The sequence below is a fragment of the Curcuma longa genome, chromosome 11 (genome assembly GCF_044706935.1).
Source record: "Curcuma longa cultivar G26 ecotype Majalengka, Jawa Barat chromosome 11, ITB_CL_G26_1.1, whole genome shotgun sequence".
In the NCBI taxonomy this organism is placed as follows: Eukaryota; Viridiplantae; Streptophyta; class Magnoliopsida; order Zingiberales; family Zingiberaceae; genus Curcuma; species Curcuma longa.
In genome coordinates this window covers 24,729,533-24,745,855 of record NC_133871.1, presented here as the reverse complement: position 1 = coordinate 24,745,855, position 16,323 = coordinate 24,729,533, and the positions used below count along the sequence as shown (strand labels likewise).

General features: G+C 33.6%; 2 protein-coding genes across 2 annotated transcripts; one reads left to right on the top strand and one right to left on the bottom strand.

Annotated features, from left to right (window-relative positions):
- Window positions 1-8: 8 nt before the first annotated feature.
- On the bottom strand, window positions 9-6,353 carry LOC141840685 (uncharacterized). Its single transcript, XM_074728735.1, has 14 exons — window positions 6,212-6,353; window positions 2,868-2,904; window positions 2,387-2,665; window positions 2,119-2,192; window positions 1,847-2,006; window positions 1,741-1,765; window positions 1,568-1,657; window positions 1,323-1,494; window positions 1,145-1,218; window positions 979-1,048; window positions 799-888; window positions 578-711; window positions 366-439; window positions 9-284 (listed from the first exon to the last, which is right to left on the bottom strand). The coding sequence occupies exons 3-14, from the start codon at window positions 2,592-2,594 to the stop codon at window positions 226-228; spliced, it is 1,230 nt and encodes a 409-aa protein (XP_074584836.1). The 5' UTR covers window positions 2,595-2,665; window positions 2,868-2,904; window positions 6,212-6,353; the 3' UTR covers window positions 9-225.
- A 3,974-nt stretch (window positions 6,354-10,327) lies between these two features.
- On the top strand, window positions 10,328-13,218 carry LOC141840468 (uncharacterized). Its single transcript, XM_074728459.1, has 4 exons — window positions 10,328-10,474; window positions 10,568-10,819; window positions 12,855-12,999; window positions 13,100-13,218. Exons 1-3 carry the CDS (start codon window positions 10,335-10,337, stop codon window positions 12,910-12,912), a joined length of 450 nt encoding a protein of 149 aa, XP_074584560.1. The 5' UTR covers window positions 10,328-10,334; the 3' UTR covers window positions 12,913-12,999; window positions 13,100-13,218.
- The last annotated feature ends 3,105 nt before the right edge of the window (window positions 13,219-16,323 follow it).

The following is a 16,323-nucleotide window of genomic DNA, read 5'->3' as shown; positions in this document are numbered from 1 at the left end:
CTGGCACAGGCTGAAATAGTACACTAATGAACAAACAAGGAGAAGAACCTATAACCATGTTTAAAAATTTACAAAACAGCTAAATATCATACATTAAGCAAGCTAAATCACAGTAATCAGAACAGAATTATCAAGAAATCTGGAAGCGGAGCTCATCCTTTCAGGAATTAAAACATGTGCTCCATGAACTCTTTGTATGAGAGATCAAGAAACTACCCTCTGTCTCTACACTGGATCTGATTGTCTTTTGCTCTTCCAAAAAAGTGGTGCAATTAGCATCCAAACTGTCGTAATAAAATTAATTAATAAATAAATAAACAGAGAGTACTTTGATTAAAAAAACAAATATATTGAAATGACTTAACAGTACACAAGGGTTGCTACCCATTCATTCACAATTCTAACCCATGTGCTGGTCCATCCGACGTCTATTGTCCACCTGCAAGGTACAAGTTACAACAATGAGTCAATACTGAAATTGAACACACATTCCATTAGAACTCTATATGTAATGGCTCTGGGTCTGAATCTGATAACCATGTGAACTAGATTGAAGTGAATGGTGATGATAACTTACTTTGGCATAGTGTTCTTTGAATTCCAGCCAACAAATAGCATGGCGAAGTACATGGTTCCCATGGCAAAGACAAAATGAAAGAAGCCATATCCATAGGGAATCTCATCCTCAGACTCTGCTTCAGTTTTCTTGAACTGCACTTGACCAAACAAAAGATTCAACAAGTAGAATAATAATTACTAACACAATCACTCCAAAAAGGTACTATTTATAATTGGTACCACGTAAGTTAGCTGGACCTGCAAACACTTGGAGTCTATGCCTGTTGAAAATGTTGCAATGACTATGGCAAGGACAGCAATGACAAAGCTCTGTAGCGTAGTATGAATCAGGGTAACGAAATATTGAATATTTCAGTGTAAAATATAACCATCTAATGAAGTTTTAGGTAATTTAATTACCACAATAGTAAGCCAATCTGCGCTTGTTGCAGCTTCTGCCTTCTTATTGCAAATCTCTGTTTGAGGCTCACTGAATTGTTGAAGATGAAACTACCTCAACTATAAATCTGAGAAATAAAAAAAAAGGAAAATAGCAAAATTACAAGATCATGAAGTAATTAATTACCTCCTAATTGCACTCCAGCAAAGATACACAATGTACAATCCCATCAATCCCGGAGCCAGGAATCCTCCCCTGACCTGTTATACCATTGCAGTATGATTCTTCCAGTTACAAACTTCGAATAGTTGGAACTCACAACTTTTAGATATAATCTAAACTATGATGAACCTAGACGGTTTACCTTTGAGTGGATTGATGCGAGGGTCATGAGTTGCAGAAGCACAAGAGTCGAGGTGATGAAGAGGATGTTAAATTTGCAAGATACGTTGGGCACATACCATATGTACATCATGGTAATACCAATGATAGATGCAAGATATGTTGTCACTGAGAGTGCCATTACTTGGTATTGACTGCAAAGGGTTCAGAGCATAGAGTTGAATGGCAACCAACAATTAAATTAATAAACCCAAAAAATAAATTTACCATCGTTCATAATATTTCTCTGATTGGCAGCAGTCATTCAGCCAATTTATGAAGCTGATTACACTGATTAGCTGAATCAAGAGGAAGGCACTGGAATGAGAAAAGAAGGATTAGTTAATCCTCTCAACAACAAAAAATTAAGAAACAGAAAAGATGAGCGAGAAGTTCATTACCCAGCACCAAAGTGTGCAATCTTCCCTGAGAAAAATAAAGTGTGTTAGAGCTACAGCAATGAAAATGAAGAACAAAACAAAATTGATTAAGGTTCAGCAAACTGACCATAGAGTTGGACAAAAGCAGAGGGGATAAAGAAAGGTATCACCATGAAGCCAATCCAAAGGACGATCTTCACAGGCCACCACTCAGAGTGCCAATTATTCCGAGTATCTTCCAATTTTTTTGTCCCAACAGTTGATAGAAACATCAAAAAGAAAAACAACTGGCGTAAAGTTAAAGAATTTCACCTAAATTTTCTTTTAACAAACAGTAAAATTATAAAAACAACAAGCATTCTTATAATTGTTAGTACTGTTTTGATTAACAAAGGATACAAAGCATCCAAAGCTTATGCGGAGCACACCTTCTGCTCCCAAGCAGTAGCGGCCACCATGACAACCTTTGAGCCCTACATGTCAAAGAAGAAATATTTATGTCTATTGTGAGAGCACCATGAGAGCCATTCTTCCCTATGTGCGTGGACATATCCGTTCATCCCAAGAAAATAATGATATGAACATGGAAATTGTTTGTGCAATAAAAAGAAAACAATTATAATAGTTAAATTTCTAAAAAATTGACAAAGAAGAAGCAATGGCTCACGCTCAAGCTCAGAGAGGACGTTGTGACCATAGTCTCTTATGCTCCAAGCGAGGAGACAGGTGACCAGGAAGATGAGGGCGTAGATGAAGCGAGCCAAGGAAGGATTTGGACCAAGGCAATAGCGAGTGCAACATGAATTGTCAATGAACTGGGCAAATCTCTCCTTGCCTTTTATGGTTGCTGCAGTCATTGCTTTGAGGGCAGTCATCCATTACCAGATTCGTCATTTCATTGATCTATCTGTTTGTTATTCTGCCACTTCTATTTGTCATAGAGTGTCTACAAGCATGAAATATATGAAAAATCATGAGATAGCAAGGAACAAATAATGTTCAATAAAAAAGAGAGAATCTATAGGTTTTTAATGTGTTAAATTCAGTATTTTCAATGAATGCCCTTTTGTCTTTGAGCAGTAAATAGGATTCCCACTTAAAATTTCATTCAAATGGGAAAACAAAGGTTAGATGACATGAAAACTTACCTGTGAAGGATAGTCTGGATGAAGTCCATGATCCACTCTGAAAATGAAATTATTGCGTTCATGAGTGATTCTGGAAGAACTAATATTAATCATTACAGAAAAAAATATATTTATAATTACGAAGTCGAGATTAATTAAAAGGTAAGTATCTCCTATTACCTGCAACGGCTAATTGCCTGATGCTGTATGCGAAAAATAGAGGGGAAATGGCACAAATAAAGAGCAGTTCCCAGTTTAAGATGCCACTCCAACTCATTTTTATTTCTTGACGAGACAAAGCATGAGTGCTCATTATCCTAGTTGTAAAAAACACAAACTATTTTGTCAACTGAGATCCGCTTTTTACGTAAGGATGGTGTTGACCGAGTTATGACTGAACCATGATGGGAAACATGATTTTCGGAGAAGGATTTTGGAAAACCCATCACCAAAGATATATTTCCCGTCAAAATTAATTATAACTGTTTTTTTAAAAAAAAAGACACATGGCCGACATAACATTTCTACATCTCTACCATCTGTACCATTTTATTGATATACAAAAGAGAAATGATACACTACATGAAAACACAATATGAAAACGCAGCATGATACACTACACTATATGAATGTGGGACCCAGGTCTATAGTGTATCATGCTGCGTTTTCATACTGCGTTTTCATGTAGTGTATCATTTCTCAAAAAAAAATAAATCCGGTATAGATGAAAGAATGGTTACACTGATACTGTTTTTTTAAGGGTGAGTGAAATTTCAAGGTGAATAGACCATCATGAAACAAAATTTTTTTTTTTTTGAAAAATTGAGCAAGAAGGAAACAACAATCAAGCCTTATCCACTAAGTGGGGATTGAGCAAGAAGGAATTAATATTACATCAAGGAAGGAATTCCTATCGTACGAATGTTGTATAGTTGTCTACCATTGACTCATAAGATAGCACATTCACAAATAAAGAATTTTTTCAATTGTGTCTAATACCCAGGCATACAATGAGGATACTTAATGTGACGAAAGTGTCTCTTAAGGCAGAAGCAATCAAAACTGAAAAAGAAGTGGTCATGCTGTGGATTGTCAAAAAATACAACTGCATCTGTCGGCCACAGAATTGTTGAAGCGTTCTTATCCCATGGCATGTCGTCTTAGTGGACTGCCTCAAAAATTTATCATCAATTTACGGCACTTGCAATTGAGGTTGAGTTTGAAATGAGAAATGGGAAAAGCAAGTTCGTAGTAAACAGGGGAATTGGACAAGAGTTGACTGCTTTATCCAAGAAAGTAAAGCCCTTGGTAGGTTCATATAAATATCAGTGACCTCATCCCAGATAGCAGCAATAATCTATCTTCTTCATCACCAAAGTAGTTGACGCCTTCAGCAACACTTCACTAGAATTTCCATAAATGTCAAATGGAAACTAGGGGGGGGGGGGGGGGGGGGGGGGGGGGGTGGGGGGGAGCAACAACCATTCCAATCTTTGTTTTGAACTTTCCAAATTGAATATTTGCTCAATTTAACAGAACAATTTCAATGTCATAGAAGTTGTACACAAGCAATGCCAAAGCATTCAAAGGAGTAGAATATGCAAAAATCAAGAATGCTCTGTAGAATGCAATATATTTTCGAGTATTGCAATCAGAAGATGCAAGTCCTTGACCTATATAAATAGCTAAGGAAAACTTATGCCTAAAACAACACTCCCCTTATGGAAACCTATAGGATTAGGTTTACCTAACACATTGGCTATATATGCCCTAGATATGGAGATGTCTAAATTTGACAGAAACCTTGCTGTATCAGAATCTTCACAGCTTTCAAACAGCTAGATTGGTCATTCAAAAGGCCATTTCTCATCACCCTTGCTTTTATAAATGTGGCAGTGGTCTCCATGAGAACTCTATGATCTTAGCTCCGTCAGCCTACTTGCCACATTCTCAAACAATTTATAGAGCTATTTTTAAGCCTAATTGATTTATCCTCTCAACTTCCATCACGACTTGAATCTACAAACTAGAAAGGCGCATAAATCCAAGCGTTAGCACCTAAATGTAACAAAAATAATGCAGCTATAATTAATGAGCATTTATAACCTGTTCTATAGCATATTTGTTTTCTTATTTTGTTTGAATTGTAAGCTTGTAACAAAATTGATAGAGTGCAAGCAATGATTTAGGGGATTGAGTGCAATTTTCAAATTGACTCACGTGCAAGTCTTATTTGACAGAGGAGAGTTGTTCTATAAGGAGACACATTTTTGATTGATTAGGGTATAATTTTAATGAACAATTGGGGAAGCTAACTAGGCCTAAAGGCACTCATAGTTTGAAGCTTGAGTCGAGCTAGGTGTGAACTAACTAGTTGAATATGTGTGGGTACGTGCTGTTTTGCAAGAATTAGGAAACTGACGAATTGTGACTTTATAAATATAAACTCTAACCTAATTAATTAATTAGAATAGACATGTTTTTGTGACAATCCTGGCTAGTATGCCCAGCTAGAAGACAGACACTGCTAGGAACGTTTCGAAATCCAAGTGTTAGCATTTTCTTATTGTTCTTGTGCATGCTTATTTGAATTTGGTCGTATATCCTACTGTTAATATAATCAGACTTTATTGTACCTAAATTCTGTCTTCTAAGTTGTAATGTTTGTTTGTAAGTTGTAATTTCTATATTTTGTCTCATGAATTGTCTACTTGCACTTCTTTACACAATTATTTTCAGTTAAGAAGTATGTGGGCTAAATAAAATCAAGAGATTTGATGATTTGATCTACACTTTTAGGGAATCTAAACTAGTTTTTGATAGGAAATAGCATTATTAGCCTTAAAGTAAAGGTAAAGAATCCCACTAAGCTGCCCTTTTTGGTGCAGAAAAACATATACAAGCTGGAAAAGAGTAAAGCAAAAGATTCAGAGGAGCAAGGAAGAAAGATGATTAAACATGAAAAGGATTGCATAGAACCAGTAAACTTTTGCTTTACAAATTCCATCACTATTATATATATATTTTTTCATTTTAAATTCCGAGTGAAAAAATACCACCCAATTAATCAACAGGACTGGTGATATTTTGAAATAGAAATAATTTCTTTTTCATGTTATAAGCATGTTTTAAGGAGGGTTTGCAGATGCGTTCTAATATATGAAAGGCTTATTACACCACCTCCATCACTCCGCTTTACTTTTTTATGCTCGCAATTTCTCGTTTATCCCATCAAATGCATGCTCTTTCGAATGAGCAATCGATCTAGCGATTAGCAAAGATTTGATAAACAAAAGAATACAAATCAAAAGAGCAGAACGACAAACAAATGCAGAAAATAAAGGGATTCAAGGGCAATAACTGACCTCATTAAGGAAGAACAGATTGAAGGCTGTGCTGGATCTTTCTCTCGACGAAGGGAGGAAGAGATAGAGATTCCTTGCTGCTGCCACTGGAATCGAATGCTCAAACCTTTTCTCTCAAAAACAAAAACTAAAAATTTTATTTTATTTTTTGTAATCTGATTTGTTCCTCGTATGTCCTCTGCTTTCCTCTGTAGTCCTCGCCGCTTCCTATTTATAGCAGCAGGAGACGCGATAAATCAGACTCGCGATCTGAGGCGTCCATCCGGGGAGCAGCGGACTCTGAGGTCCTCCTGGCCGTCCGATCGGATGATCGCGTGGGGGACTGAAATGCAACGGAGGGGGCTGGCTGCGTGATCTCAGCCGTTGCTTGCAAGGCACAGCCTAACCAACGGAGGCAGTTGGGTGTTTCGTGCACTGAGACGTGTACCATGCCGCGCACGTCAAAAAATATAATTTATAAAAAATGAAAAATTGAAATTAAAAATGGCCCACTTAATTTTCAAATTATCCACCACCAGAAGTATATTTATTACACTTTATTATTATTATTATTTTGAATTATTTTTTTAAATAATACTTTTATTGAAATTGTTAAATTTTGTTACACGTTAAATGTGAAAATTATCCTAATTCTAAGTAGCTGATTATTTAGAGCAAAGAAGTTTTTTTTTAAAATAATAATATTAGTTTTAAATCTATGATGAATCAAAATGTTATATAGTCGATTTAGATCTTAATTAGTAAATCATGTAAAATAGAGAGAATAATTACCAAAGTTTTCAAATGCCCTCGACCTTTAATAACTTTTTTAAAAATGTCCTTAAAAATTATTTTATTGTCAAAATATAACTAAAATACTTACTTATCATTTTAAATAATAACCAAAAACATTCATTTTTTAAGGAGGGAAGACATTTCGATGATAAAATAAAAGAATTAGAAGGTATTTTAACAATAATGAAATTTTAAAGAGGGTGTTAAAAAAGCCATCAGTGGGAATTAATTATAAAATATTACTCCATTAATTTTATAAAAATATAATTATCGAATCATCAAAAAAAATAACGGGTGGCTAGTAGTGTGTTGTAATATTAGATTTTTTTTCTAAATATTGAGATTTTATAGGTGTAAAACTAAGAAAATTGACAGTATTAGAGTTGTTCCTGTTTATTTTTATTCTTATCATTTTGATGAAAAATAGTTCTATGTGATATCAAATGTTAGTTTGGGACTAATTTTCATTTTATGAGGAATTCATTTATTTTTAGATCAAACAGTTAGATTTTTGTCACAAGTAATTTATGAGGTTCCTTCCTCTCATACTATACGAATCTTCCATAAGATGTTCATAAAAGAGAAAAAATATATATATAGTTTTTTTTTATTTTTTAATGATTGATAGCATATGAAAACAAATCTCAAAGTTATCAAATATACATGCAAATTAATTAGTGACTTACATCAAAAATTGTCTTTAAAAACATCATTATGCATGAATTAGTTGAAGTGATTATTAAACTAATTATGATATGATAAATAACAAAATTATCTTCTCACCAATAAAAATTATTTTAAAAATCAAAATTGTTGGTGTAACGTAGATCTATATTGTTGAAGAAGCACTTCACTGATCGACCTTCTACTCAAAAGAAGCGAACTGTTTTAAAATACATACACATATGCAAAATAAATATTTAATATAATTTAAGGTATATATGAAGTAAATTTTTGACAAAAAAAATACTAGATCCATATTATATATATCAATTTTTATGAATATGTGACATGCAATAAAAACATTAGGACAGATATATTAATTGTACGTCATAAATTGTGGATTGGATATTCTATAAAATTTGTGGCAATTGACATTTGATGTCGCACATATAATATACATGGCATAAGTATTGACATATATATCATATTGAACATAGAAATTATATAGCATATAATAGATCTTCACACATATTGCTTTCAGGGTGTGTGATATAAAATACATGTTATATAATAATAATAATAATAATAATAATAATAATAATAATAATAATAATAATCACGGATTGTGTGGAAGCCGTACGTTCGATCTAGTCATACTTTTACAATTTAACTATTAACTTGTGATCGACTAGCCACTAGAAATCATTTGCCATTTATAGAGGATGAGATCTATCCGATCCTTTTATGCCGGTGTAGAGAAGACACGTGAACGCTTATTCATGTGGGATGTGGCCCATCACATGCAACATACCCCAAATTTTAATGAAGGCGAGACATCTTGTGGTTATAATATATATGTATAATTTATCCTATATGAATGGTTAGAAATAAATTCATTTTTGAGAGGGATGGATGAATATAAAGGTGCTTATAATAAAATTCAGATATATAAAACTCTGTCTCTATATATATATAATTTTGAACATTTATTTAGATTATAATACTCAGCAAATAGGATTGGATGTTTAAAGCGTAGTTTAATATTGTAGGATCACGATCTTATACATTGATTTGAGAGTTGAGATTGGATCATAGAATTCTACGATCCTATTAAAATTTCTTAAAATTTAATATAGCATTTGATAGGATGATCAATTATTTGATCCATGAAGATTAAATAAATTTGATATTCGATTGAATTTTTTTTATAATAAATTAAATCAAATTAATAATAATGATATTAATGGTAATAATATGTTGAAAATATATATAATAAATAAATTAATATAATTTATTTATAAATTGTAAAATTTAAAAATAAATTTATATATATTTCAATAAGATAATTCGATTAATGTTTAAGAAAACTTGTTTAAACAATCTTACTTAAATTAAGAGTTAATTAAATCAATTAATTAAAGTTTCAATTACAAACTTAAAATCACGTTAAAAATCTAAATCGTGCTATGTCCTCTACTATTTAAAATCACGTTAAAGTTTCAATTATTAAACTGTTTGTGTATTAATAAATTAATATAACAAATAATTCTAAGCCGGCTATTATCTTATATGAATGGAGTTCAAGATTGCCTAACACTATTTTTTAAATTTATAATATAAATCATGCATTCAGAGATCCAACTCAATACATTCAGAATAAAGAATACTTTATTCTTAGCTTAAAGTAGAATAACATAAATAGATTAAAAAAATATTAAGCACATAGTTCAACTTAATATATATATTCTTAGCTTAATGGTTGCTTATTTCACTCTAATAATTGATCAATAGTTTATACTTGTTTAGGAACATAATTTATATTCATGAAGTACCAACTGTTTGGACAATTTATTTATTTTAATTTTTTGTATATTTATCACGACAGTTTGAACAATTTATCATCATATTATTCATTATATTCATTACACTCATCTTAAATGTTAATAAATATAGAAGTAAAAAAATCATATCATTTTTAAGCCAACCAATTAAACCATAAATAAATTCAATAATTTTATGGATCTATATCTTTAATCTAATTTTACCAAATAATCTTTTTTTAAACAATGATCAGTATACAAATTCAAACAATCCAACAATAATAACAAGATTACATTTCATAATCTTTCACGTACATAAATCCTATTCTTCGATTAAATTTGGCAAAATAATTTTTAAAAAATTTGTAAGCAAACAAGAATTATTTTTATCTGAAATTTCAGACCTGCGTTTACAAAGCTACATCAAAGATTGAAATATTTGTAAAGTCCTCATTAAGAAAAGACAACTCGACATTAGAACAAGCCTAAACTTTGATCTGGTCATATAATTCGATCGTATTATGATTTCCCCCCTTTTTTATTTCTTATTTGGACCACGAACATTAATGGGCTATTTGATTGGGCTGGCCCATTATGGGCTGCATATGACTACGAGATGGCCGCATAGGAATTCGCAAGCTTCGGTACGCGACAAAAAAATCCCATTCAGCTGGGCCCTGCATTGCAAGTCTCTTTGTTAGACCAATAGGGAAACGGGTTGTTCGAATGGGTCAGTACTGTTATCAAGCATTAAAATAATACTCTATCTCATCCTCGACCGTCCGATGGACGAGTGTGGACTGACACGAGCCCTATAAAGATCTCCGTCTCTTCGAAATCATTGAAGAGAAAGAATATATTAAAAAATGCAGTCGCTGCAGCAAAAGGCGTCGGAGTGGAGCGGGGTTGCGGCTAGCGATGCCTTCGCCATCGACGAGACCAACCTCTTCGAAACCCTAGGCGGAATCCAGCCCTTCGTCGACCTCTCAACCAATTTCTACAACAGGTGAGGCCGATCTACCTCTCTCTCCGCTGTCCTCTCCGTTGTAGTTGATGGATTCTGCCCATTTTTTATTTCGTTGTCGTTGTTTGTCGGTAGGGTTTACGATGACGAGGAGGAGTGGTTCCGCTCGATCTTTTCGAATTCGAAGAAGGAGGACGCGAGCTCACGATCTGACCGTGAGTCGCGGCGGCTTGGCCGCGGCTGCGATTCGCAGCCAGATCGTAGCGAGCTCGCGGTGGCGCCGTTCCCAGGCAGCGAGTTCTTCTGCCTGGGTTGCGCTTTTCCAGAGTTCGCTAACGCTAGCTGTTCCGGAGTTCGTCTGTTCGCAACCGAAGTTTGCGTTCGTCGGTAGGGAATTTATGGGAGACAGAACGAAAACCTGGAGCAGCCCTTTTTTTACCTTGTCCTTGCTTCGGAGTAAACAGGGCTTTACTCCTTTGCCGTCGGGTTGATACTTCCAGCCCTTATATTAGTCGTTTCACCTTATGAAGCGGCAAAATTATATTTTATCTGCCAAATTTGTCATTGCTTATTTTAGCTTGACATCAAAAGAGTGAGACTTAAATGAAGATTCTACTAGGCATGCTTTCTATTTTCATCTAATTTTTAGTTCTTTTTGTTAATAATCATCTCATTGCATCTCAGAATGTAAAGATGTACAATCATTTTTGTGTTAAGGATGAGGTTCCAAAGCTGGCAGGTATAGTCTCCAAGGAGAATTATGGTTAGGAACTCCTGGAATGGGTACGGTGGTGTCCTACTCCTGTGCTCAAGTTAGGCATGGTATATTAGTCAGAAATGCTAATGTCTAGGTTTTGTGGCTACTAGTTCTTTATTCTGTTTGGGCATTTGTTCACCTTATATTGCCTCTAAGGTTTATGAAGTTGTGATCAAGGGTTCTTGATTGCATATCCTTTTGGGTAAGGAAGAAGTTGTTTTCAAATTTTCTTTAATGTATCATTATATTTGTTCACCTAGTTTCTTGATAATTTTTTTATCCTTTGCATTTGAAATTGTAGTTATTTTTTATAATCGTGTTATTTTAGATGTCAAAAAGTTTGGCATCTTTTTATTTGGTAGGTATTTCTTTCAAGTTAGAGTTTTTAGTATTTGAGTTATTTGGTAGTACTTTTTTTTTTTTAAAAGTTGTATACAGTTTGTTTTCTAAGCTATTGAATAAGTAAGTGGATATTTCTTGTTTTAGTTTTTTGTTTTTCCAATTTTAGTTGGGTTGGAAGCTTTAAAAAGATCTCAATTCTCGCTTTGTAAGGGGTCTATGAATTAATAATATTTTACCCTCAATAAGTTTGTCATTGTGGAAGTCTGATGCTTCAAGTTCACCCCTTTGCACTTGGTGAATGGTGATGCATCGGGCATAGTTGCTTATTATAAAGGAGGCAGTCCGGTGCACAAAATTCCTATTAATACGGGGTCCCGGGGAAGGGTCGGATCATATTAGGTCTATTGTACGCGGTCTTATTCTACATTGCAAGAGTCTGTCTCCGCGATTCAAACCCGTAACCATAAGTTCACATGGCAACAATTTTATCATTGCGCAAGGTCCCCTTCTCATAGTTGCTTATCATCATGAACAAAATGTTTGTGCTGATAAAAATATTTGCAGATTGGCTAAGATATCTCTTGCTACCAGCATCACCTGTCTGATAGATTATTACATTCTAACCTTCTATATATGTACAAGGTAAATAAGTGGTCCTATTATTGTGGATGTTGTCTTACCATTGGCTTCTCAACCTCAGTGAATCAGTGCATTATGGTTGCAATTGGAAGACTTCACAACTAGTTTTTAGTTTTATTGAGCCCCTTCTTTTTTCATAGTGTTGTCAAACAAAAAGTCATGAGATGTTCTTCTACACCAAGAAGAAAGGCTATAAATTGCGGCAACCTGTTGTCCCAATAAATGCTAATATCTTGCCCAAGTCAAGCTAACTAAAGTCAGAAACATCCTAAGGATGAGTTCCCCTAGGTAATTGCCACATAAGACTACCAATGCATTCTTGTCAAGCTTCTTTGCTCATGTGTGCAAGTACAACAATTAAAAAATGTTGAATGACCAAACTATTCTGTGTAGATTACATGGTAGATAGCTAGCTAGATGTGACATCAGATTGACTATAAAAGCATAACAAAATATTGATCTGATGCTTTCTTGTTCCTCACTTCCATATAATGATATTTTGGTTCCCCAAAAAAGAGAACTTGAGAATCTAAATTGGAATACTATGTCAACTAGTCTGATACAGAAAAGAAACTGAGTAAATGCCTATTCATAGATTTTACTACTTCCATGTCTGCTTCTATAATGAAAGGAATCCTTTTGCTGAATTATTTCAACATATTCTCACTCGAATCATTATTGCAGGTCATCCAGCTCTGATCGGACGACATGCACCATTCCCAGTTACGCACCAAGCTGCTGAGAGGTGGCTGCACCACATGCAACAAGCACTGGATAGCACCTCAAGCATCGACCCCGATTCAAAAGTCAAAATGATGAATTTTTTCAGGCATTTACCTATCACTATTTCCTTTTTTTTCAACGTCATCACGTCACTGTATCTTCCTATGTTGATAATATGAAAGTTATTATTGTTTTTGGGCTTTCAGGCACACTGCTTACTTTCTTGTGGGTGGCAATGAGATGACAAAGCAAAGGCAACAAAGTTAATGTAAGCATTGTGCAAATGGATCATCAACATCTACATAAGATTTAACTTGCTCTTCAATTGACATTGTTTGACATTATGTCTAATACTCGCCAAATCATGCTACTCTGCCCAACATGTGCGAATGAATCTCATGAATGCACTCCGTTAGTGTTTATCATTTCACACTGATCAGACGATATATCATGTTCATCTTCATGAATCTCATGAGGGCATCTTCTCATTGTTTAATAACCCCTTAACTAATTCAGATAGGTTGAACTCTGTTGGTGTGGTACTCTTCCTCATATATGTTTGTCTAACAATTGGAATTATTGTGAAGAAATAAATTATGTAATGTTCTCCTTTGACAATCATCCTTTATTTCACCATCCTTTGTTTACAAATAATGGGACAGATTAATGATATAAGATACCTAATTCTAATCAGAATACATGCATTGTGACAAATTGAACTTCCAGTTGAACTGAGGCGTGCCATCCGTGGTGCATGATTTGTGATTATCAATGGATGAGATATGTTATAAGAAGGGCAGTGATCATAAGAATATAGGCTATTCCTTGCTCTATTGTTTTGCCTGCAAAGAGGAGATAATTGGTTATTTTACCACAGCTCTAAACACATGATGTCCAACTGTGAAAATCAATTCAATTACATACCATCACTGGTTGCAGCTCCTTCTATGGTTATCATCGTCTTTGTTGTCGTTGTTCCTTGACACACCAATGGATGAAGAAACACCGCAATCAATGCATAGGTTAGCATGAGAACTGAAACCTTAATGGAGGCCATAAGTGATCTCGAATGAACACTGAGTGAGAGGTAGAAGTGAGAAGGTTTAATTGTTGAGCAAATGGATTGACGCCTAAGCTTGTATGCCTCGCTAGCTAATTGCATGGACATATATATACAGAGATATATCATACAATATACGCTGGGGGGATTTGAACAGCCCAATAGAGCCACCAAATTTGATCAAGTTAGGATGGTTTAAATGAATTATAAATCAAGCGTAAACTGGGCGCTTGATGTCTGTTGAAGCATTAATTATTGAAGTCAGTTATTGACCAATTAATGCCTTTAATTAATTGTTTCATATGTAGCCAGCAGATATATAAAAAAGGTCTTTATGTACCTCCAGGCGGGCCTACTGAGTGCCCACATCAATAGCTCTATCCTTCTTTGCAGCAAGTGACATGAACAAGGAAGACACTCCTTTCAAGTTTCAAGCCGTGAAATAATGGAACATTGCTTATCAAATGAAGGAATTCTTAAAGAAAGCACTGTTGGTCATATGGTATGCTCAATCCCATTCAACTCATTTCAAAATAAATCAGTTCGAAAAATATGATATATGGCTTAGGCATGATAACTCTTTAAGCAATTTAATTAGCAACATGTTTTTTACATCCAACTTGATGTCCTATCAAAATAAAAGTGTATACGATATTTTTAGATTGTTCCTAAGGGAGGCGTTGAAGGTGACTTCATAGAATCTTATATCATGCTTTGATATTTGATGCTATAGTGTTGATATCGATGATCCTGTATCTCGTTAGATATATTTATATTTTGGACATGTGCTCTGATAAAATATTTTCAATATGAAAGAAATTAATAGATTTTTTAAAATTAAAAAGCAGGTCCACTATTGTATATTCTTCATAATAATATATTTTTTTCATTCACATTCTTTTTAATATTAATACTCATTATTTATAAATCCCACTATCCACCTTATTAAAATATTTTTTCATTCATTTCGAATAGAAAATAAGATTGTAGGAACTTAAAAAAAAATAGATGGAGAAAATATTTAGAGAGTAGAATTGGGGAGTATAATGAGTTGGAATGAAAATATTTGTACAAATTGATAGATATTTATAGACGAAATTTTGAACTAATTGTTAAAAAATAACCGTTAAAAAAATTAACCGTTTTATTTAATTTTTAATTTTAAAATTTATAATTTTTAATAAAAATTAAAACCACCTGTTAATAGCCGTTAAAACTAACTGTTTAATAAATATAATTTAAAAATTAAAAAAATAAAAAAATAGCTGTTAAAATTAATCGTTAACTGTCACTTGAATGCGTTCAAGTGGAGGGGTATTATAACACCCCTCCACATCGGTGTTTAACACCAAAAGTGTTATAACACCCCCATTAACACAGCCGTTGGGATGCTTTAAGAGCATCTCCCATGATAAGAGCTATTGTAGGAGTTTTTTGTGACTCCTACACTACCACATCAAAAATAAAAAATTTCATTCATCTGTCGGCTATAGAAAAAAAAATTCCCAGTAAGTCCTTTATGAATCTCATTCTTTATTTATATTTTATATTATATATGTATATATACAATGTATTTAATATATTATTATTTAGATTTATATATAAATAAAAATTGTCAAATTATAAAATAATAAAAGGAGTTCTCTTCCACTGTGTGAGGGAGATCGTTCTATTTGATATCGTTCTATTTGATAGTCATCCACGATGGGAGCTCATTATTGACGCTTTTAGTTCTTTTGATCTAACTATTATAGAGTAATTTTTATTTACTTCTAGTGTTAGTGTTAGTATGTGTTTTTCAATTGCAACTAATATTGTAAAAATAATTTTCTCTAGACGAAGAAAATAAATTTAATTGTCAATAAATCAACTATGAATGGATCAATAATTATTACAAGTAAAATATTAACAACCATAACACCGCGTAAAAAGGCATTATAACGCCTCGGATTTTTAAGTTGGCCACGTATTTGGCGCGTTAAAAGTTTTTAACACGTTCAGAGTCTTGAACGCGTTTTAACGAATGTGGTGGGCTCCATTAAAATATTAAATTAATTTTTATTTTAATATTAAAATTTTTAACGTAGTTCTGCGATAGGAGGTAGTTTTGGTCGATCACGATATGGTGGTCAAACTGGGACCCGTATTAACGTTAAATGCGTTGTGGGGTGAAAATGTAGCATATTATAACGCAGATGTGGTAGTGGACTCCAGCGTTTTGATGAGATAAAATATTATAACACCTTTAGCATTGCAGATGCTCTTATTAACAACAACATCAATGAAATAAAATAATTTTTTTATTCATTCACCATCACTATAACACAAACAACGTTTAACGACGTAGCTAATCGATTACTAAATACATTT